The sequence below is a fragment of the Ammospiza caudacuta genome, chromosome 18, assembly GCF_027887145.1.
Source record: "Ammospiza caudacuta isolate bAmmCau1 chromosome 18, bAmmCau1.pri, whole genome shotgun sequence".
Taxonomy (NCBI): domain Eukaryota; kingdom Metazoa; phylum Chordata; class Aves; order Passeriformes; family Passerellidae; genus Ammospiza; species Ammospiza caudacuta.
Genome location: NC_080610.1, coordinates 10,309,921 through 10,332,437, shown reverse-complemented (window position 1 = coordinate 10,332,437; position 22,517 = coordinate 10,309,921). Strand labels below are relative to the sequence as shown.

At 45.2% G+C, this 22,517-nt stretch overlaps 2 protein-coding genes, 2 long non-coding RNA genes and 1 other non-coding gene across 6 annotated transcripts in view; all 5 read left to right on the top strand.

Annotated features, from left to right (window-relative positions):
* Positions 1 to 1,607: 1,607 nt before the first annotated feature.
* Positions 1,608 to 7,979, top strand: PUS1 (pseudouridine synthase 1). The gene is made up of 5 exons (XM_058816962.1): positions 1,608 to 1,823; positions 2,644 to 2,781; positions 3,035 to 3,137; positions 3,413 to 4,110; positions 6,144 to 7,979. The coding sequence occupies exons 1-5, from the start codon at positions 1,608 to 1,610 to the stop codon at positions 6,192 to 6,194; spliced, it is 1,206 nt and encodes a 401-aa protein (XP_058672945.1). The 3' UTR covers positions 6,195 to 7,979.
* An 898-nt stretch (positions 7,980 to 8,877) lies between these two features.
* Positions 8,878 to 11,410, top strand: LOC131565826 (uncharacterized). Its single transcript, XR_009275484.1, has 3 exons — positions 8,878 to 9,159; positions 9,984 to 10,191; positions 11,219 to 11,410. It is a non-coding gene; the product is annotated as an uncharacterized LOC131565826 (long non-coding RNA).
* A 501-nt stretch (positions 11,411 to 11,911) lies between these two features.
* Positions 11,912 to 18,237, top strand: LOC131565825 (uncharacterized). Of its 2 annotated transcripts, none has more exons than XR_009275483.1 (5): positions 11,912 to 12,155; positions 15,874 to 16,053; positions 16,509 to 16,610; positions 16,721 to 16,803; positions 17,924 to 18,237. It is a non-coding gene; the product is annotated as an uncharacterized LOC131565825 (long non-coding RNA). The 2 variants fall into 2 exon arrangements; XR_009275482.1 differs by lacking the exon at positions 11,912 to 12,155 and adding an exon at positions 15,333 to 15,585.
* On the top strand, positions 15,260 to 15,396 carry LOC131565921 (small nucleolar RNA SNORA49). Its single transcript, XR_009275501.1, has one exon. It is a non-coding gene; the product is annotated as a small nucleolar RNA SNORA49 (small nucleolar RNA).
* A 2,312-nt stretch (positions 18,238 to 20,549) lies between the features above and the next one.
* The window catches only part of EP400 (E1A binding protein p400), a 45,743-nt gene continuing 43,775 nt past the window's right edge, over positions 20,550 to 22,517 (top strand). Inside the window, exon 1 of the mRNA XM_058816591.1 lies at positions 20,550 to 21,872. Within this exon, the coding sequence (XP_058672574.1) occupies positions 20,550 to 21,872 (1,323 nt within the window). The remainder of the gene's footprint in view (positions 21,873 to 22,517) is intronic.

Genomic DNA, 22,517 nt, shown 5'->3' with positions numbered 1-22,517 from the left:
CCTGTTTCCCTTGGCAGCAGCACTGCACTGTGACAGGCCATCTTTTATCACTTCTCTAAGCAAAGTGCAGCTGGGACCCTGTGATAAATCTTCCCTTTGCTCCATCCCGCTCCTGAAATAACTCAGAAGTGTGAGTTCGGAAAAGGATGTGCTGCATTTCTTCCCCTTATTAGCTGAAACAACAGGCCTGTGATAATCTGGCCTGCTTGGAAGTGTCAACATTTCCATGTTCCATCTGATTGGATAAATGGAAATACAACAATCTCACAACGTGCCAGGGAACCCATGGGTAGCTCTGTCCTACAGAGCACTGGAACAAAAAACTATTCCAGGTGCATTTGGCTTTTTGGGAGGGCCATGCTGTGGCCTGGTAAGGGCACCTGTTGAGCTCAGCTCCCCCATGAAGTGCATCACTGCAGATAAAACTTGCTGCACAAAACATGAGCACAAGGATTGCCTGAGCAAACTGCCTGGAGGAAAACCTGAGGGGAAATGGAGCCAGAGGTGCCCATGGAGGGGCACCTGAGGGGAAGTGGAGCCAGAGGTGCCCATGGAGGGGCACCTGAGGGGAAGTGGAGCCAGAGGTGCCCATGGAGGGGCACCTGAGGGGAAGTGGAGCCAGAGGTACCCATGTTTGACAGAGGTGGTGTGTGGAAAGAGGGATGTCATCAATGTGCCATTGCTCTGGGAAAGGAACCGTGAGCTGTTACTGCACACCTGTGTGCCTTGTGAGCCATTCCCTCCCCTTGTCCTCGCCTCACCGGGACTGCAGCGCTGTCAGCGCCCGTTTCCCCATGGATAAGGAAAAATGGGCTGCTTTTCTTACAAAGCCACCACGTACCACCGGAATGTTAGTTTGCCTTTTCCCCTACTTTTTATTTATTTAACAATATTACAATTTTGGAGCGTGCAGGAGGTGGAGCTGAGCAGGGCAATACCCAGACCCTGGTCACTGCCAGCACTGGAGCACGGCGGGCTCTCAGGCTGGGAACCCGGGAGCAGAGCTGGCTTTACACGGAGAGGGAGCTCCGGGAAGGGCTCAGTTCGCTTTACGGATGGCGCCTCCCTCAGCCCGCCCCGCTGCCCTCACGGCGCTTCCCCTCAGCCCGCCCCGCCGTGTCCCCGCGCGGCCGCCGTACCACGCACGTGCGCGCCCGGCGCGGCGCCGTCGCTGCGCAGCGCCCGCGTAAGTGGCGGCGGCGGCGGGCGCGGGGCTGAGGGCGGCGGGCGCGGGCTCTCCCGCCTGGCGGCTCCGGGGCCATGCTGCGGTGGGGGCTCCGGGTCGTGAGCTGCGGCTTCTCCGCCCCGGGGAGCGCGGCGTGCGCCGGGCCGTGGCGGCGGCAGCGCAGCGTGGGTACTGCCGGGCCCTGCCCTGCCCCGCTGTGGGGATGGGTCAGACCGGGCGGGGCCATCGCCGGGGTCCGCCGGGTGTCCGGGCAGCGCAGGCCCTGCCTGCCTCCTCCAGGGAATGGTGGCACGGCCCAGGGGGGAACAGGGGTGCTCGCCCTTCCTGCCTCAGGCTTGTTCGTGTGCTGTCGCTTTCTGCCCGAGTTCCGTGCCTCTCACGCTCGTCCCATCTGCGGTTGTTTCCCCTGCAGGTTCTTACGATGGCTGAAGATTTGATAACAGCTGTTGCCAGCCAGACAAAGAGACTCAACAGCAGCAGCGAGGTGGTTCAAAGAGTGGAAGAAAATGGGCATCCGAGCAAAAAGTTGAAAAGTGATGCGGATGAGGAAGATACAGAGGATCAGAATAAGAAGTTACCCAAAAGGAAGATTGTGCTGTTGATGGCATATTCAGGGAAAGGCTACCATGGCATGCAAGTATGTGGTTTGGCGAAGCAGCATCTCTAGCTTATTTTTTGTTTTGGAGTCTGTCAGGTTTAGTCAGAGTGCCTGGGTAGGGAAACAGTTGAGCATTTTCAGTGTGAAAAACCAGGACGGGAACAGTGTGTGAATGGCTTCAAATGGTTTGGTAATAACTTAATTTTAAGAGGTCAGTGATGCATCTCTGATGATTGTAGGGACAGTGCTTTGTCATAGCACCAGACGTGCCTGTGCAGGGTGGTCTGAGGCACTGAGCTGGCTGCTCCATCTGCTGCTCCTCTCCACGTACTGCAAGCTCCATACACTTGTAGAATACTTCAGAGGCTCCAGGGGATAACTGACGATCTTGCACACAGACAGGGAAGGGAGCCTTTCATGCTTACACAACAAGGGAGGTTCTTTTCACCAGCAGTAAATATCATGCTTGCAGGCACATCAGGTGAAGTGAGCAAAAGAACCCAATCTAATTTCTGCAAGAAAAATATGTAGAGGCTGGGTTTGGAGCAGCAGCTGTTGACTTACAGGCACTGGGACAGTATTGGTGCTATTTCATGCAGTTGAAGGAATCACCAAGAACCTCCAGGAGTGTTGCACAGTGAAATTAGAAATGAGTCCTTTTTTCCATGAGTAACACCTAAATCAGAATGATGTTATTATTAACACTAGCAAAATACAGTTAGGTTTGTTAGAGAATGGCTCTTAAGGCTGCAAAGGGAAGACTTTTAAATAATTTCACAACGTTTGATTAACAAAATTCCCATCTTCATTTATCCCGTTATTGTTCTATTTCTTATTTTTACTGCACCTAACCTCTCAGAGAAACGTGGGATCTTCACAGTTCAAGACAATAGAAGATGACCTGGTCTGTGCCCTTGTCCAGTCAGGATGCATCCCAGAGAACCACGGGGAGGACATGAAGAAGATGTCCTTCCAGCGCTGTGCTCGCACAGATAAGGCAGGTTGGGCAGGGCTGGGCTCTCCTGAGCTCTGGGGTTTGCACAGCTCTGCTGCTGGGATGGACTGCTCAGGCATTGTCCACAGGAGATCCAGCAGCAAGTGAATGTTCCTTGAAACTTCTCCTTTTGTCCTCCTCTATTAAATTAAAGTACAAGCAAATAAACTTGTTATTCAGTTATTTCAATTCTGCAAGTGTTAGAGCTTCCGAAGTACATAGTTATGTGGGGTTTTGTGTTTTGTGGCTTTTACAGGGTGTGTCTGCAGCTGGACAGATTGTGTCACTGAAGGTCAGGCTAATAGATGACATCTTAGAAAAGATCAATAATCATCTTCCTTCTCACATCAGGATTCTGGGTAAGAACACTGAAATGGGCAGAGAAAATGTTTTCAAGAAAAGCTTGGGCAGAGAAAATGTTTTCAAGAAAAACCTTCTCCTGTAGAAGGTCTCTATAATTTTACTTATAAGGGGTTTAGTTTTAACATGCTTCTATTAGCTTGAAATTGGGATTCGTTTTGAACAAATCTTGCTTAAAAATTTTTTGCTTACAGTTATTCTTGTTGGTAGGAGTGAGATCACAATCAATCTGTAACGTGCTGATTCAAAAACCTAATGTCACTTTTAATTCCAGGCCTGAAGAGAGTCACTGGGGGATTCAACTCCAAGAACAAATGTGATGCCAGAACCTACTCTTACATGCTGCCCACGTTTGCCTTTGCCCATAAGGACCGTGAAGTGCAGGAGGAGCTTTATAGGCTGGACAGAGAGACCCTGGAAAGGGTCAATCAGCTGCTGGGCTGCTACAAAGGGACACACAACTTCCACAACTTCACGTCACAGAAGGGCCCCAGGGACCCCAGTGCCAAGAGGTACATCATGGAGATGTACTGTGGAGAGCCCTTTGTCAGGGAAAACATGGAGTTTGCAGTGATCCAAGTGAAGGGTCAGAGTTTCATGATGCACCAGATCAGGAAGATGATTGGGCTGGTGATAGCAATTGTGAAGGGTTATGCTGCTGAGTCCATCATGGAGAGAAGCTGGGGAGAGGAGAAGGTTGATGTCCCCAAAGCCCCAGGACTTGGGCTGGTTTTGGAGAAAGTACACTTTGAAAAATACAACAGGCGTTTTGGGAATGATGGGCTGCATGAGCCGCTGGAGTGGACAGAGGAGGAGGAGAAGATTGCTGTTTTCAAGGAGCAGCACATCTACCCTACCATTATCAACACAGAAAAGGAGGAGAAATCCATGGCAAACTGGCTAAAAACCCTCCCCATTCACGACTTCAACTCCTCTGCTGTTGAGGTGCAAACTAACAACAAAAATCCAAAGGTAATGGCTGAAGCCATTATTTTACAAATGGAAGCTGTCAAGCTGAAACATCTCTTCCCTTTGTACCAATTTTGTTTTCCATGAAATGCTGTGGAAATGACAGTCATCTGGAGTGTGAAATGTGTATAATCTTTTCTGTCTTTGTGCACTTGAGGATAGTGGAATGAGCTGTACAGAGCATTGTTTTTGCAGGGTTTTACAGGCAGTAGTTGAAGAGGGAGGAAGGAAAGCTTTAAGCACAAGAAATTTGCATCATCATAAACTGGCAACAGAAATTGTGGACATATTGCCAGCCTTTGCTGTTGTGGAAGTGTTTGAGAATCTAGGTTTCAGGTTGACAATTTTGCTTTAAAAACCTGCTGGCTTTTTGTATTCTCTGATTTTGGACTAATTCTCATTTTGTTACCAGATAAGGTTTGGGATCAGGGAAATTTAGGGCCAACTCTTTTAAATTAATCTGCCATGAGCTCAAAATAGGCTGTCAGAACAACTTCTAAGTAACTGGGATATTGTGGAATTGGATTTGTGCCAACAGGAACTCCTGTGAGCTGTGAGGTGAGAATACATTTGTGCCAACAGGAACTCCTGTGAGCTGTGAGAATACATTTGTGCCAAAAAGGAAATTTCAGTTAAAGGCTGGCAAGTCCTTGAAGAATGAATGATGGGCAGGGCTAAAACTTCTGTGTAGTGCAACTCAGAAGAAAATAATGGCCTTTTTTTCATTTAACAGAATCCGTAAAATCAGCTTTATTTTGTGTAGCAAATGGAAAATGTTGGAGATGGAGACATGGAGAAAAATTATGTCTCTGCCATTTTAGGGATGATATAAAACTTACAGCCTTGTTGAATAGCACAAGCAAGACACCATACATTTCTCAGGGTTATTTTTGTACTTGTGGTAATTTTTTTCTGAATTCTGGATATATGAGAGGGATGTTTGTCACAGGAGGGCACAGGAAAAGCCACTTTGGTTTGTTTAAATGGGACCCACAGAGACTGTGTGGCTCAGAGTCCTTTACCTGGTGAGGTTCCCAATCCCTGACATATTCCTGGAGGGAGGCAGGCTCTGCTCCCTGCTGATAGACCCAACCAAGTTTGGGTTTGGCATCACAGTTAGCACAAGCTGTCTGGGAAGGATAAATAAGGCATGATGTGACAGACTCTGCTGAGATTCTGCAGGCTGTTTGCACTTCTGTGAGCTGTGCCTGCTGGTATGAAGTCAACTGTGTGAGTGACTTGGAATTTGTTTTGTAGTAGGATATTAAATAGCCAGTGTTAAATTTGTGGGATTTGGTGTTTTCAGCAAGTGGTGGTGAGGGGAAAAAAAGGATAACTACAGCCAGATATGTACTATAGATATATAGAACTATATATATATACTATGCTAGCTTCTCTTTATAAAAATATTTTGATATCAGTTAAAATACTTGCTTCAAAAAATACATAAAGCCCCCAAATTAATTGCACTGTATTGCCTTACTCCTGAAGGAGTGGCTGCCAGAGAAGAATTCTTTGACTTCAATCTCCTTTTAAGTTTCTAATATTTGTAGTTTTTCCTTGGTACTACTTTGTGTAATTGACTTCACTTTCAAACAAGTATTAGTGAGCCCTGGCTTATTCTGCAATACAGGTTGGACATAAATTCTCTGCAGCAGACAGAATTCTCAAATCTGGTTTTAGACAATGTAACAAGCTTAGCTTTTGAGGGACTTGCATAAAAAAGCACTTGTCTCACCTGCATTTATTTTTAATATCACCATTTCATGTTACTACCCCACCTTTAAGTTTCCCACATACTGCAGGAATAATTAAGGAGTTGTAAATGTTGTAAAAAGAAGAAATTTCCTCTCTGCTAATTGTAATCCCAAGTACGTTTTTCATTCCAAGAAGCAGAGGTGTTTATTACAGTATGAAGTTGAGACCCAGGACTGTTTTTTGACACTTCTGGAGAAGTTTGAAGTCAGTATCTGTGCCTCAGGTCAGTTGTGGTGTGAATGCAGCCCTGACAAAGCATTTTGTGTTTTGCTTTGCAGAAGAGCAGCGATGCCGAAGGCAGCGATGGTTGTGGTGATGATTCTGACTGAGCCAGCAGCACCTGGGACCCTTGCTGCTTGCAGTTCCCTTTGTCTACAAAAAAGTGGCCTTTCCAAATCCAAGAATCCAGTGAAACAGGAGCTGGTGTGCTTGCAGAATGGATGCCCAGGAGAAACTGGCTGGGGAAGACAGTGCAGCAGAAAAACCAGAAACTTTTTATACCACTGACTGATTCACCTGACTGATATACTTGAAAACAGTGTAGTGGGACATCAGCTTTCTAAAAATAATCTTGAAATGCAGGATATCTTAATTGCTATTTGAATAATGTTTTTATTATGTTTACCTGGAAAATAGTATTTTAAATATGTATAATCTCTACGTAAAGATGGGGCAAATCATTTTAATATACTCTTTTTTACTATGAAGTTACAACTTCATGAGCTTTTGATTTTTTTAAAAATAATTTACCTTTACTTAAACAATCTCTAAGCTTTTATTTTTCATGTCATCCATGGTTTTCCTATGGAATAACATGCATGACCCTGAGATTAACTCAGTTACAGTGTGGTGCTAAAGATGCCAGGGTTGTGGATTCAATCCCTTTTTGGGCCATTCACTTAAGAGTTGGATTTGGTGATCCTTGTGGGTCCCTTCCAACTCAGAATATGGATTAGAAACTCATCATGCTGACTGCTGTGAACTGTTTTGGTTTTGAAACAAATTTCTGTGTTTTTGAGAGCTTTGTAGGTCTAAAAGAAATGATTCCTTACTCAGTGGGAGGGCTTCAGTTTGGAATGTGAACTGAGCCATATATTCCAAGATGAGACCTGTTCTGTGGGACTGCCATCCTCCCAGCATTGCCCTGGTGCTTGGGCAGGTTCTAGGGTATAAATCCACAGCTCCAGGTGTGGTTGGGCCTTTGCTGGCTGAAGTGTAACCCCAAAATCCTCTTGAGCCATCTGCAGGATGCAGAGTTGAATTGACTTGGCTTGTGGGACAGAAATGGTGCTGAATTCCCTGGGCTTTAATCAGGCCTGGTTTTGTGAACTCTTCAATCCCATCAAGCTCCTCAGAACAGGGAATGTCTGCAGTGATGTGGGAGGCACATGTCAGAGCACTGCCATCCTCTGGGAATCAATTTCATTTTTCTGTGTTTTCAGAATTGCCTACCCTGGAGTTCCTGCTCCTTTTTCCCATCAGTGGTTTAACTTCTGGTTCTTGTTTCCAGCTCTGTGGAGGTGGTAGAAGAAATGACACCCTCCTGCCTTACTAACCTGCAGAACACCATTGAAAGGTTGGAACAAGACTCCCAGAATTTGGATATTGGTACAAGTACTTGATACATTTCTCTTGCTGAGTCTCTATGGAGACTTGCTTTTTAATATGGGACTTACTGAAAATGAGGAGTCAACTCTTTGTTCCCACATTTAGTGGTGTTTTGCTGAAGTCTTTATTTTTATGGTTCCTTCTGGAAATACTCTTTTGGTTTTGCAGGGATTTTTTTGGGTTGGTAGGAACTTAGGGGAATTTTTTTGTGGCACAGCTATCCTTTAAAAAAGGATTCCCATGTTCATTTTCTGGATTTTCTTTAGAAATTTTTATTTCATCATGAAGGCCTTGCTTGATTTTATAAGACCAACTGTGTAGAAATACCCTGGAGAGAGTTTTTGCCTGGATTTTCATTACAACCCTTGCTGCTCCCTAATATTGACCTACTGTGCATTATCCTCCATCCAGAGCTCCATTTCTCCATACCTTTCTATCTGAAAAAAAAATTACCTTTATCTGCTTATAATAAAGGCTCCAAAGCTGTGATATGTACCACAGTTGAAATCAAAGAGAAAATCTATTTGGAGAGAGAAAAAAAACATGAATTACAATAATAATTATAATAAAAATAAAAAATACTTAAGGGTCGCGGCTCCCCCTCTGTGCGGGTGGGAGCACCTGGATCCCCCCGCGATGGGAGGCCGATGGTATCGCCTCGAGGGGCGGGGCCAGATGTGGGCGGGGCGAGGGGCGGCCGTGAGGGGGCGCTGCGGGAGAGCGCGGCTGGCCCGGGGCGTGAGGGGAGCGCGGTGCGGGTCAGGCTGTGCGGGAGCGGTGCGGGGTGTCACGGAGATATACGGGGTAGTACATGGCGTACGGAGCGGGTCAGGCTGTGCGGGAGCGGTGCGGGGTGTCACGGAGATATACGGGGTAGTACATGGCGTGCGGAGCGGGTCAGGCTGTGCGGGAGCGGTGCGGGATGTCACGGAAATATACAGGGTAGTACATGGCGTGCGGAGCGGGTCAGGCTGTGCGGGAGCGGTGCGGGATGTCACGGAAATATACAGGGTAGTACATGGCGTGCGGAGCGGGTCAGGCTGTGCGGGAGCGGTGCGGGGTGTCACGGAGATATACGGGGTAGTACATGGCGTGCGGAGCGGCTCAGAATGTGCGGGGCCGGTGCAGGGTGTGCGGGATGTCACAGGGATAACGGGGGTAATCCATGGCGTGCGGAGCGGGGCCGGTGCAGGGTGTGCGGGATGTCACAGGGTATACGGGGTAGTACATGGCGTGTGGAGCGGCTCAGGCTGTGCGGGGGTGGCACAGGGCAGTGCGGGGACAGGGCGCAGCCGTCGCTGGCGGAGGTTGGTGCCGGTGCGGGGGAGCGGGGCACTGCCGAGCCCTGTGTCAGCGCCGGCTCCGTTCCGGAGCAGCGCCGGCACCCCGCGCACCGGGCTGGAACGGCCTTTCCAGCCCGGCCCATCCCGCCCCGCTGCTCTGGAACTGGCAGCGGTGACACCAGGCGGCTTCTGTCACAGCTGCCGTCACCTCCCGTGCGTGTCACAGCACCGACCTCTCTCCCTGACTGCAGCCCGTGTGTCCCTAGGCTGGAGACAGCTGAAATGTGGCCATCCTGCACCTTCAGAGTACAAACATAGCCAGTCCAGACTCAGAATGAGCTGCAGCAACTGGATAAATCTACTGGGACCATGAAGAATTCAAATGGTTAATTTGGGTTAAAAGGTCAGTGACCATTGAGATCAACTCCCTTTACAGATGTGCAGGAAGCAATTCTGCAACCATAACCCCCATTTTGTAGCAAAATAAAGTGAATGTAAAATTTAAATAAAGATATAGAAATGGATAGAGCTTTGGAAGTGGTAGTCCAATGCACCATTTTATTGATAAGGACATACTTTATTAGGCTAACTTTATTTCAGTTCCAAAATAGTACTTCACAGAGAGACTCATAATTAGTTTTGACAGCAATTAAAAAAAAGTCATGAACTTTAAAATAATGCTGTTACATCTAGTGCTTTTATTAATGATTGAAGATTAAGTGTAAGTTTTAAGTTTTGTAATTAAAGATAACTGCTTTAATTAGATTTTCTGTAATTGTAACATTATATCCAATACCAATTGTTACACATTTTAAAAACCCTCGGGAGAAAATCTTAGCGATCCTAGCAAGTGCTGCACATCTCATTTTCCATGCATTGGGTTTAAATTTGTACCCTCTGAGCCCAATTTGTTGCTTTCCTTAATTAATGTTGTTGCATGAAATTTTTCCCTTTTGGTCATTCGATACCCTGATAGAGATTGGTTGTGTAGCTGTCAGCTCTCTGCAGGGTGTTGTTAGCACAGATCTTGTCAGCTTCAGGAGTGGGTAAGTGCATCCTAGACTGACTTGCTGCTTGAGTCACACCTCAGAGCTTCCAGGCAGGCAGGTCTGTTGGGGTGTGGTGGAAAGCTGATTTCACCAGCTTTGTAACAGGTTGTGTTGCCACTTTATTTGGTTCTCTTTGTCATTTCATTATTTTCTTGACTGAAATTGCAATTTTTAACAGTTGCTCTGCAGGTGGAATGCCTCCTGTCCCTCAAGTGGCTCAGCAGATCATCCAGGAGGAAAACCAACAGCAAAATGGACCAAATTTGTCAAATCTGCTCAATTCCTTACACAGCAGGAACCCAGCTCTGCCCCAGCAGGTACAACCAGCAGGATGGGATAAGAACCATGTGCTTGTGCTCCCAGCTCCAGTTCTCTCACAGCAAAAGGTATATTTGTATATTATACAACATTTATAAATACAACATATGTGTATTATCTTGTATGGGGAGTGCTGACTTGGTGTTTTGTGTGGAGACTTTGTGGATGGCAGAATTTATCACTCCAGGGAGTAAGGAGTAAATAATTCCAGTATTTTTTGCAGATAACTTTGCCAGGCCTGATAATTTTCTTCAGACAGCTGTGGTATAGCTAAGCTGGGTATGAATCTTTACAAAAAGATTTTGTATTCATTTAAATTTAGAATGCTCAGTGGATACCTGTGCCTCTCATTTGGTTTTAATTAGTGCTGCAGATATACATGATTTTTCTTGAACAAAGGAAAGGGGTGAGAAGGAATCAGACACATTCTCTAGGGAAGTAGCATTTATTCCTGTAATGAAGCCTTAGAAGGAGATTTAATTAAACAGAATCCATTATTTTAAATTTTATGCATAATTTTAAAATAAGGGGGGAGGGGGGATGACAATGAAAATTTGTGCTGCTTGTGCTGACTTGCCAGCAGTTGCAGGATACTTACATGTGTTAATAAAAATGCCAGAAACTAAATGTGTTTTTATATGAATTTTTTAGGGAATTTTGTCCATCTGCCATCTGGCAGAATATTTAAATTCTGTGAAAGTTCTCACTGAATCAGCCAGCACTTCTGAGGAGATCTAGGGGTACCATATTTTAGGAGGAAAACCAAAAGTTCTCAAGATTGAGTAGCTCTGCATCCCAAGATTCTCTACTGACTTCTCATCTAACCTCTGCCTCACAAAGTCCCTCAGAAACTTTACAAAAAGCTGCACAAAATGCATTATTCATTATCTTTTAATAAAGTGCAACTTCAAACACCATGGAATGTTTCCAAGGACTGAATAATTATTTCTATTGATTATCCATGTAACATTTTAACATTTTTCACCGTGTCTGTCTTGGTTTTGTGTTGTGCAGTAGGATACGTAAGTTTAATTTATTTTTTTTACTCTTTTTTTTAAACTTTATTTTATTTACTTTACTTATGTTTACTTGAAGGAAAATGAAATTCTGCAGCGGACAGCAGCACTGAGGAAAGAAAGTTTTTGATCTCTGAAACCTCTGCCTAAACTCCATGAGGCCCCACAGCACAAATCACACCATGATTTCTCTTTTGGAGGAAATGCAATGGATGGCAACAGATTTTTTTCAAGAAAGAAGATAAAAGATGATAACAACCAAGAGAATAATGTGAATATGATATTTTAAATAAATAATAGGCAGCATTTACATGGTTAGGATGTGATCACTGGGGATCTGGGATAGATAGTTTGGGGTTGCCTCTCCACTTTTGTAAACTTTAAACAGTACTCCTTAAGGGGTTGTAATTATTTTCTTTCTTTAGAAATGTGCTTTTTAGATAGAATTGAGTAAAAAGTTAAAATATTTTATGGTTTCATTTTAGGATTAATGTGTCAAGGGGGTCTGGAATGCCCGTTCTATAAAGACAAATGTTTCAATTACAAGCAGTGAATGAACTGCAGAGCTTGTCATTAGAGGGTGCTGCCCTGTTTGTGACTCCTGGTAACATGAGCACAATGCTCTATTTCCATGGTGTGGGCTTTTGGAACCTTTTAAAGTAACAGCAGCTGCTCTGCAGTGTCACATGACACGTGGCTCTTCAGTTCCACTTTAATTCTGCCATCAGCTGGGAGCTTTTTCATCATTCTCACATACTGTGCTATATTACTATTATTTTCTTAAACTGCAGCTGAAGAGTAATAAAATATTTCTTTATTTTGTGAGGCTTTTTTCTTTTACTGTAATTTAAGCACACAGACTGGTCTCTATTTGATGTGATTGAGATGGAAAACCAAATCACTTGCTATGAAGCACAAATGCTGCCAAAACTGAAGGTAACTGGAAAGTTTATGGAAGAGATCTCTTGCTCCCCTTCAGCGCCCAGACTTGAGCCAGTGAAGCTCCAACCAAACAGGTATGCAGTGTTCAAATGATTGATTTATTTTTTATTGATTTTTTTTTAAAGTAACAGATGAAAAAGAGTAATATTTGTGAGGGCTGAGAGGGTTCATTCAGAATTATTTGTTTTTTTTTTTTTTTTTATCTTCTGTTTCCAAACTGATCACTACTAAAGACTTTATGCCTTTAAAGTCTTCTGAAGGAAAGCAGAGTGATTTTACTGTTTAATAGTTGTTTTCATTTATGAAAGCTCAGTTTTGGTCTTTCTGGCCAGAGTTGAAGTCACTTGTGGTGTTGATCAAACACTGAAAATGACTTCTGGAGTAGTTTCCTAAGCAGAATAATGAAATCTTCTCCTTCTAGTTAATTTTCAGATGTACTTTCAAAACACTTAAAGATTTTTTTATGGAGGGGGGAGAGAGGGAGGGAAGGACAGAGGGAGAAAAAAATGCTCAGTTAAATTTTGAGCTTATTTGAGTTGTGTATCTGAGTCTTCCCTCAGAAGAAAGTTAGGAGGGTTCAGTTTTGAGTCTTGGAGCAAATGTAATTTTGCTGTAGAGCAATGTGGAGTTAAATCTTACAGTAAATTAGCCTGGTATGAGAATGGTCAGTGAAGCCCAAGACAGCCTGTGTGACACGTGGCTGTGACAGGTGACAAGGAGGGTGTCCCTCGTGTTCTGAGGCTGCTCTGCCAGAGGAGAGCATTGGCAGTTAATGAAGGTAAGGACTTGGGAGTGACAGCTGAAGTATGTATGTAAAACAGAAGAACTCATTCTTTTTCTGGTTAGACATCTTTGCTTTCCTGGAAATAGCATACACAGACCAGTTATTGTGAAATCAGCTCTTAAAACTGCAGTGCTTTTGAAACCATACCCATAGTTAAAGCTCTGCTCCATTAAGAAGTTTGACCCTAATTAGCATCTTTTGGGGGTTCTCTTGCTGTCTCCAGACTCCAAAGATGGCTAAGGAATATGGGAATTCTGTCATGCCCCTTCCTGTAATCCTTCAGAGACCAGAGCATTTGGTGTACCTGAATTTTACAGTACAGTGTGTTTCTTCTGTGTGTTGAGAGAAGCAGAATCCCTCCTGCCATATGCTCTTCAGCTGGGTACCTCTTTCAGCTCAGATTACTGACTAAAAATAATATTTTTGCCAGTAGGCATAAACTAGAAAAGCAGATTTATTTTTCATTGCAATACCAAAGCTAACATTTGTCCATGTATCACAAGTGTCAGCTTTTCTCCTGCTCCATTCTCCATTCATAGAACTCTTGCATGAGCTGAATTATCCTTATTTTCAAGTTTGTTTTTTGCATAAGCTTTATCTGGTCACAATAGATTCAGAGAAGAATTTTGAATTTAAAAGGTATTCCAGAAGAAAGAGACAACTGAAGGAATACCTGGACAAAATATACTTCTGGAATGAGTGTCATTGTTCCAGAACCCCCCTGTATGGCAGAGACCTGTTGGAAACTTGCCCTTGGATCAGGGAAAGAAAAATCTCTCAGCATTGTTGTGCCAGGATTAACAAGTGGTGCTGGGCTGGCTTTGCAAATTGCCTTCCATGCTCCAGCACCTCAGAGGCTGAAAGGATCCATTGCAGGAACTCATTCTGACACTGAAACAGCAGCAGATTGCCCTGAAGGATTTATTATTATTATTATTATTATTACTACTACTACTATTACTATTATTACTACTACTACTACTACTACCACCACCACCACCAGGTAATTGATACAATTCCATGTGCAGTCCTTGCACAGATTTGGGTGTGTGCTACCCTCCAGAACAGGGTATTTATGTGAATAACTATAAAATGATAAATAGACTGCCTTGTTTTATCCTTTTTGCAGGCTGCATTCCTCTATGCTGAACCTATTTGCATCTCAGATGTAAAATTTTGGATCATTCTAGGATCTGAAACTCTCCGTAGTTCCATGGCAACTGTTATTAGTTATATAACAATTCTGCTTTATTTTGACATGTCTTGTACTTGTTGTGTTAATGCTGACAAAAAAAAAAAAAAAAAAAAGAAAAAAGAAGGGGGAGTTGTAATTAGCTTCTCTTGGTAATTTTATGGATAGTGGTAATTTCCTCTTCCCTTTTTTTTTCACTTACTTGATGTCAACTTTTACCTACATGTCCTGATTTACTTTGTATTACCCTTATCCAGGTGCTTTGTGCTTCTTTGCAAATATTACTGGTTTGAGTAATTAATATCCCAAGCAGTTAAAAATGAGTATAACAAAGTTTTGATTTGTTTTATAGAGACCTATGTGTGTTCCCAGCTGTAGCTGTTGCTCCTCCTTGTTTGTATGGAGCAAATCCTCCTTACATATGGACCCATGGAATGCAACCCCTGCAGTTCAGCCTGGAGGAGCAGAGGTGGTGCAGGTGTTGGTGGTGCAGGTGTTGGTGGTTCAGGTGTTGGTGGTTCAGGTGTTGGTGGTTCAGGTATTGATGATTCAGGTGTTGGTGATTCAGGTGTTGGTGATTCAGGTGTTGAACACCCACCACTGCTCACACCTGTGTGCAGGGGCTGTCTCTGACTGTGAGTGTCACCTGCAGAACCCTCAGCTTCTCACTCATAACCAGGCAAGCTGGGAGCTCTGTCCTGCTTTGGCAGCTGAAAGCAGAAGGGACAGCAGGTGCTGGTTTTGACACAGATGATTGCAATGCTCAGCATCCTGGAGCTTTCCCTGAATTTCCATTTCCCCATGTGAGTGAGAGTGGTGCTCACAGGTGGCATTATCTGGTAAGAGGATCTCTTCCTCAAGCTCATAGTGAGTTGATGCTCATGGTGGGAGGGAGAATGCTAAAGGGAAGTCTAAGACATTTGCAAGATTCATTTACATAATTTCCTTATTTATTGAAGCAAATTATGTATGTAGCTGTAGCTCAAATATGTAATTATACATGAAGTATGTCATTTGATGAGGCATCTAGGGTGTTGCCAAGGAGTATGCCACTAGTTATCCTACCTTTATGAGCAATTTGTGCTTCAAATGCAGATGGTTTTTTGCACAATAGCCATTTGATTAATTTGCTTTTGCTTTCATTATCCGTAGCTATTTACATTGTTAGTACTTTAAGTGCAGTTGGTGTTTTTATGTTTGCAGTTCCTCAGCCTTACTCCAGGGGCTTTTATTTTGTAGAGTGCCCTGGCATTGCCTGAGGATAAATTGAAAGTATGCTCCTTTCCCTCCCCAGAAAGATTCTCTGTGTCCTCTGGGGCCTACAATTTGAGCAAACATTACCAATATATTGAAGTTTTTTCTTATTTTTTATTCCAAACTGCATCATTATGCTTTCTGTTAGATGCAGTATAAAACATAAAAGAAGACTTTACCTTAAAGCAATACAAGGGAGCACAACAGAAAGGATTTGATTTAGTCACAGACAAGAAAAATGATGGAGTATGTGCAGGAATAACAACTCAGTCAGGTGTGCTTAGTCATAGGCCATGATGTGATTACTTGTAATAGATCTTTAGGTTTTATATGGCTGACTGCACCATAAATTAATAGTTTTAATGATAGATTAATTATGAGCTGTGTAGATCTGTAATATGGCAGTCAGATAACTTGAAATGTTTGCACACTTAATGTAGGTTGGGGAAGTAATAAGAAAGCAATTTTCCCAATCTTCTCATTCTCTTAAAAAAAGTTTGTTTAGAGATTTATCCTATATTAATGTCAATTTGTAACTAAATTGCTTGTTTCCCCATTTTAGGAACTCATAAAAAGCTTCAACCAAGACAAGTGATCCTACTGTGCTGTCCTGTCTTCCCACACTCCCTGCACAGGTGTCAGTCACACAGATGTGATTCCTCTTGTCTTCTGTGACACTGATGGACACAGAGATGGCATGGTGTGACAAAACAGCAAGAGGCAGAGATACCCACACATACAGGTGAGTTTCATGCTAAGAAATCAGTGTTTTAAAATCAAAAGTAAAGAGAACATTATTTGGGAAGAAACTAGGATTTTTTGGTTGAGGTCACCCTTGTAGTTTAAGTAACTTGATCTTTCAAGGTGCCTTCAAAAATTTTATCATACCCCTTCCCTTCAGACTCGGGGGAAAATGAAAATCCTGACCTTCCCACACTGCTGCTCCTGCCTTTCTCTCCCACTTTCATCTAACAAACCATCTGGACTTCTGTGTTGGGACAGCCAAAATAAATGTGGGTGTTTTCAGCCCTTGATAAACAAAAAATGCCATTCTTGATTATCATTGAGTTTCAGATGCAGTGATGAGATGCTGTGTGTGTAGCTCTAAGATGGATTTGAAAGCTTCTCTCAAGTGTTTCTTGCCTTGGAAGGATGTGCTGAGAGCACAAGGGGTGTAATGGGTTCTTTGTTTTACAGGTTTGCAGGTAATTCTATTGAAGAGAGGCTGTTGAAAAAAAGTATTAAACATGATTCAACAACTGGCTGCTCAGGGAGGGGATTGTTCACTTTTTATCCCAGGTACTGTAACATTAAGAATGTGAGCAGTTATTTGATGATACATAAAAAAATAAGTGTTTTACTAGATCTGAGACAGAATTTTGAAAAGGTAGTGGTTTCTTTATTTCTAGGCTTGATTGGGAACCAGTGATGTGTGTTCACAGTTAAATTGAGTAGAAATCCTGAACTGTCAGCTCATATAGAAAATCAGAAGGTAACAATATCTAATAAATATTGATAATATTGATGTTGATACATTGTAATAAAGATTTGCTTGTTCCAATGATAATGTTACCCTTTTATTGACATTGTTTTAATCAATCAAGAGCAACATCTGCAGCAAAATGTGTCAAATACATCTGTAGTCTGACTTTTCTAAACTTGATTTTAGGATGACTAAAGAATTTTTGCATTTTTTCTTAAAGGTCTTGGATCCTATCAGTGGTGTGGTTAACTCTTGCAACAATGTTTATCACTCCCCAAAGCAACACCAAAATTGTTACATAAAAACCATTGCAGGTCCAGAGGGAAAGGAGAGTTTAAGTTGAAACTCGCTTTGCATTGTGAGGACTTGGGGGGTTTTGGGGTCCTTTTTGTTGATTTTTTTTTCCTTTTAATTCCTTATTGGTGTTAGAGTACTATGGGAGTTTTGACTAAGCAAAAACATAACTAGAGTTTAGAATTTTCTATAGCTTGGTATACAAACAAATGCTAGTAAATACCTTTTCCTAACAGTATGACTAATATAGGTTATATTTATTACATTTCCATACACTTAGGAATATGAATTTCCCCAATGTTATGATAATATGACCTTGGATTTATCATTTTGCACTACCAGTATGTTAAAAATAAGGGAGAGGAGACGTTTATTTTAAGTGGTAGGATATGAATTGTCTTCACTCAAGACTATTGATAACTATGAATTTTGAGAATGGGCACTTTTGATTAGGTATTTTTGGTACCTAAGCCTTCACTTTGTATTTATTCCAGAATGTAGGTGGTCATCCTCTTTGTGTTAGACAAGCCTGTGCAAACCACCAGAATTCTGAGTGTATTCAAATTGTATAAATCGCTTTGAGTTGATGACAATGACTACTAGGAAAAAAAGTTCCTCAACTAGATTTCTCTAAGTTTACTTTTACTGTCAATATTTTCCTCAGATTTAATAGTAAATCACTGGTGGCCTGATTGGTGAATTTGTTTTTTCGCTTAAACATGAATGTATTTCACGGGGATCTTTTCTTATCAAAGGCTCTGTGATAATCTTTAGCCTTAAGGTAAAATAGTGTTTACTGTCCAAGAATCAAATCTGTGCTTGTTTTGATGTAAAGAAAAGCCTGAAGTGCGGCTCCATCTGATGTACCCAAGTCCTTCCTCATGTCCGGGTGGACCCTCCTGAGCATCAGTGAGTGCGCGTTGTGTCACCTGGCACCGCCGAGCAGAGCCGGCCGTGCTCCGAGCTCTCTGCACACCTTGACAGACGGGGATGGATGGGGTTCCCTGTCAGCTCGAGGCTGAACAGCTCCGGCTCCCTCAGCCTTTTCCCGTCGGAGATGCTTCAGCCGCTTCATCTCCGTCGTTCCCCGGCCGGCCCCGCTCCGGGCGCTCCCAGCCTCTCCTGCCCTGGGGACTCAAGCCCCGCCAGCTGCAAGTGCGCCTTTTCACACTGTGTATTGAAGAGTAGCGACAGCCCCGCTCCGTGCGCGGACAGAAACTGCCCTTTGCTCGGTGCTACAATAAATATCATTTATCAGCGCTGTCGCCGAGCCCGTTCCTATCGCGACAGGGGCCGCTCCGCGGAGCGCGCAGGCGCGGGGCTGGCGCAGGCGCGGCGCGGCCCGCGGGTGGCGGCGCAGGCGCGGCGGGACGCGGTTTGTCTCCTGCCGGCGCTGGTAGCGGCGCCCCCGCCCGCGCTTCCTGCCCGCAGCGAATGGAACCCGCGGCGCCCGCGGTAAGTGCGGCCCGCGGGGCCCGCCCGGGCCCGGCTGCGCGCCCCGCTCCGCCCCGAACGGCCCCCGCCGGCCCCGCCGCCGCACCGGGGGAGGCCGCGGAGAGACGGGCCCGCCCGGCGCGGGGCGGGGGACGCGGGGCGGGCAGGGCCGGGCCGGGCCGGGGGAGCGCGGCCCCGGCGGAGGAGCCCCGGGCGGGGGGAGCTCCCGCGGAGCGGCGGCGGCGGGGCCGGGCTTCGCCCCCGGTCGGGCGGGCCCGACGCGCTGCTCGCACACAAAAGGCGAGACCTGCTTCGGGACCTCCCTTATCGGCCTGTAATTAATTAAGTGTTTTCACTGCGGCCGTAAGTGTTGGTGAGGTGCGGGTAATTAAAATAATAAGACCTTGTTACTGGTGATATCTTTTGAATCTTAATGATTTCGTATGGGCGCTGTGAAATAACCACAATACCTCGAAGAATTGCAGTATTGTTAAATCTTTTAGAAAAGCGGCCTGTAAGGAGTGCAGCTTTTTCCTCTTCCCGCTCTACGGAGCTCGTTCGCTCAGGTTGGAGCTCCGGAGAGTGGGAGAGCCGAGACCCGGTGCGGAAAGCTGAGACTCGCCGGGTGAGCCGCGGTGCGGGACAGTCGAGACCCGCCGGGTGAACCCCGGTGCGGAAAGCTGAGACCCGCCGGGTGAACCCCGGTGCGGAAAGCTGAGACCCGCCGGGTGAACCCCGGTGCGGGGCAGTCGAGCCCCGGTGCGGGAGAGGCGGAACGCGGCCGGAGGAGCCGCTGTGCCCGCTGCGCTCCGCGGTACCCCTGGCACGGGAGGTCCCGGGCTCTCGGTCCTCTGTCGCTGCTGGCACGCGTGTGACAGCGCTGCTTTGCTCCACCTTCCCGGACAGCCGCCTCTCTCCCGGGGCAAGGAAGGGAATCTCCATCCGCAGGGCTTGGGCGGATGGCTGCAGGCAGCGCAGGGCAGGGCAGGGCAGCGCTGGCTGTGATGTGCTCCGTGCCTGGGCGGCGGGAGAGCCGGCGGCTGCATCCCAGCAGCGCTGCCGTGCCGGGGTGCTGCTGCCTGTTGCCGCCTGCGACCGACTTGGAGTTAGGAACACAAAGGAGTGGCAGCATGTTTGTGTGTGTTTGGCCTGAAATGCTAAAAGTGAAAGTGTTGCTTTCAAAAGAGGGGAGAGATTTTGAAAGGGAAAAAAAACCCCATCAGGTTTTGTTTTCTCTTGATGCTATTTCTGTGTGACTCCCAGCCCTGAATCTACCTGTCAGTGCAAGTCATTGGAATTTTTGTTCGTTCTGGTTTTGTATTTCAATTACAGACATTTTGGTATTTCTGGGTAGCTTGACCCAATAAACAGCATTTGAAATGAAATGCAGATTTGGTTAATTTTCATCTCTTGTTGTGTTCTGAAGGACAAAAAAGCAACGTTAAGGATCAAGTACAGTAGTTTTACATACATTTAGATGACTTGGCCTTCAGTAGCTAGAACAATAAAGTTGAATAGTCTGTCCATTTTCTTAGTTTTAGTTGCTGTTGAAACAATGGACTATACATTTTAGCAATTAAATTTACGATAACTTCGCATTAAGAGTTTAAAACACTGAAACATTGGTAATAATGAAGATGAAAAAAGAGTAGATGCCTTTGATGCTGGAGACTATTGTTTCTTGAAGTTCCACAGCAAGAGAAAAAGTCCTGTTCGTTCTTTTTCTTTTTATTATTATTTGAAGTCATTCTGCCTAGCCAAGGGGAATACAACATTTGTAAGACTATTCAATAGTAGTATTAGCTAAAGAAATTCATGAGGGATTTAATTGAGATTTGGCTGTGCTGAGGGTTTTGGATAATTTGAAACATTTTAAGTAACTGCAAAACCAGGATAACAGAGTTCTTACTGTAACTAATCTTTCTAGTTGTAACTATATAGTTTCAGTTGCAGAAGAGTTTTTACATTCCCTGAATGTCTGTTTTTGTGTATTTCTTTAGACACTGTAAAACCTTAGATCAGTGAGAATGCACCATGGCAATGGCCCTCAGAATGCCCAGCGCCAGCTGCAGAGATCCAGGTCCTTCACGGGCAGCGAGGGAGAAGAGCAACAGGCGAATCTACCCCAGTCCCCCGCTGCCTCCTTCGCTCCCTCCGCGAGCCCCTCGGCGCCGCAGTCACCCAGTTACCAGATCCAGCAGTTCATCATGAGCCGGAGCCCCGTGGCCGGGCAGAACGTGAACATCACCCTGCAGAACGTGGGCCCGGTGGCCTCGGGCAACCAGCAGATCACGCTCACCCCGCTGCCGCTGCCAAACCCCACGTCCCCCAGCTTTCAGTTCAGCCCCCAGCAGAGGCGCTTCGAGCATGGCTCCCCCTCGTACATCCAGGTCACCTCTCCGCTGCCCCAGCAGGTGCAGTCGCAGAGCCCCACCCAGCCCAACCCGGTGCCGGTGCAGGCGCTGCCCAACGTCCGCGCCGGCACCCCCGGGCCCGGCCTGGGCATGTGCAGCCAGAGCCCCACCAGAGGCTTTGTTGATGCCAGCGTGCTGGTGAGGCAGATCAGCCTGAGCCCTTCCAACGGCGGCCACTTTGTGTACCAGGAAGGACCGGGGATAGCGCAGATTGCTCAAGGAGCTGCTGCCCAAGTGCAGCTGCCATCGTCCGGCCCGCCCGGCACCGTGAGGGAGCGCCGGCTCTCGCAGCCGCACTCGCAGTCCGGGGGCACCATCCACCACCTCGGCCCTCAGAGCCCCGTGGCCAGCGGGGCAAACATGCAATCGTTGACCAGCCCAGGCCACATCACGACGACCAGCTTGCCACCCCAAATCAGCAATATTATCCAGGGGCAGCTAATGCAGCAGCAGCAGCAAGTGCTTCAAGGGCAGCAGCTGAGTAGACCCATTGGATTTGACAGGACTTCTGGTGGATTGATAGCAGGAGTTGGAGGACCGAGCGCGTTTGGAATGACATCACCTCCTCCTTCCACGAGTCCTTCACGGGCCACCGTGCCACAGGGGCTGTCGAGTCTTCCTCTCACTCCTACAGCTAGCACAGCAGTGAAAAAACAGCCCAAAAAGTTGGAGGAGATTCCTCCTGCCAACCAAGAAACTGCTCAAATGAGAAAGCTATGTTTGGATCATCACCACAAGCAGATGGAAATTCTTAAGGAAACTTTTAAGGAGTGTTTGATTGAACTGTTTTTCCTGCAACATCTTCAAGGGAATATGATGGACTTTTTAGCTTTTAAGAAGAAGCATTGTGTTCCTCTGCAAGCATACCTGAGGCAAAATGACTTGGATCTGGAGGAGGAAGAAGAGGAAGAACAATCTGAGGTCATCAATGATGAGGTAAGAAACTTTTTTGGAATAAAATCATAGATGAAGTTGTAGCACTGGGATTGTGAAGTATTAAAGAATGGGACAGGACATTAAAAGTATTTTTGCTTGGTGAAGTATGGCAGTTTTTAATAAAATAGTTGGCCTGAAAGAATGCAATTCTGCTGGGTAGTGTGATTCAATGGGTTGGTTTGAGTGTGCTGTTAGATTTTTGGATTGAAAATAAAAGCATAGAGAGGGAGCTTTAACTGTCCTAGCTGCACACAAATAAAGATGGTAGAAGTGTGGAAATGGTTTTAAGCTCTTGGAATGGTTATGACTAGTAATCATAGTTTGAATTTCACTTAGCTAGACTTGGACAAACCAAAAAAGAATGAGCAAAAGCATTACAAGAAGTTAGCCTGACTCATGTGAGTTCTAATCATAGATGTTATTGAAGTTCAGTGTTGCTGCAGCCAACAAAAAAAGTGAATTAATCTAATTAGTGAGGGAGAACATGTGTAAAGGTCCACAGTCATATATTGCATTATTCAGAGTGTCCTGGAGCTCTGTGTGTGAGCTGCTGTTTAAAGGATTTACAACCAGCCCTTACAGATTGGACATTGACAAGTTCACTTTGTTACTTATGCAAAGGTTTAAATCACTAACTTGAATTCA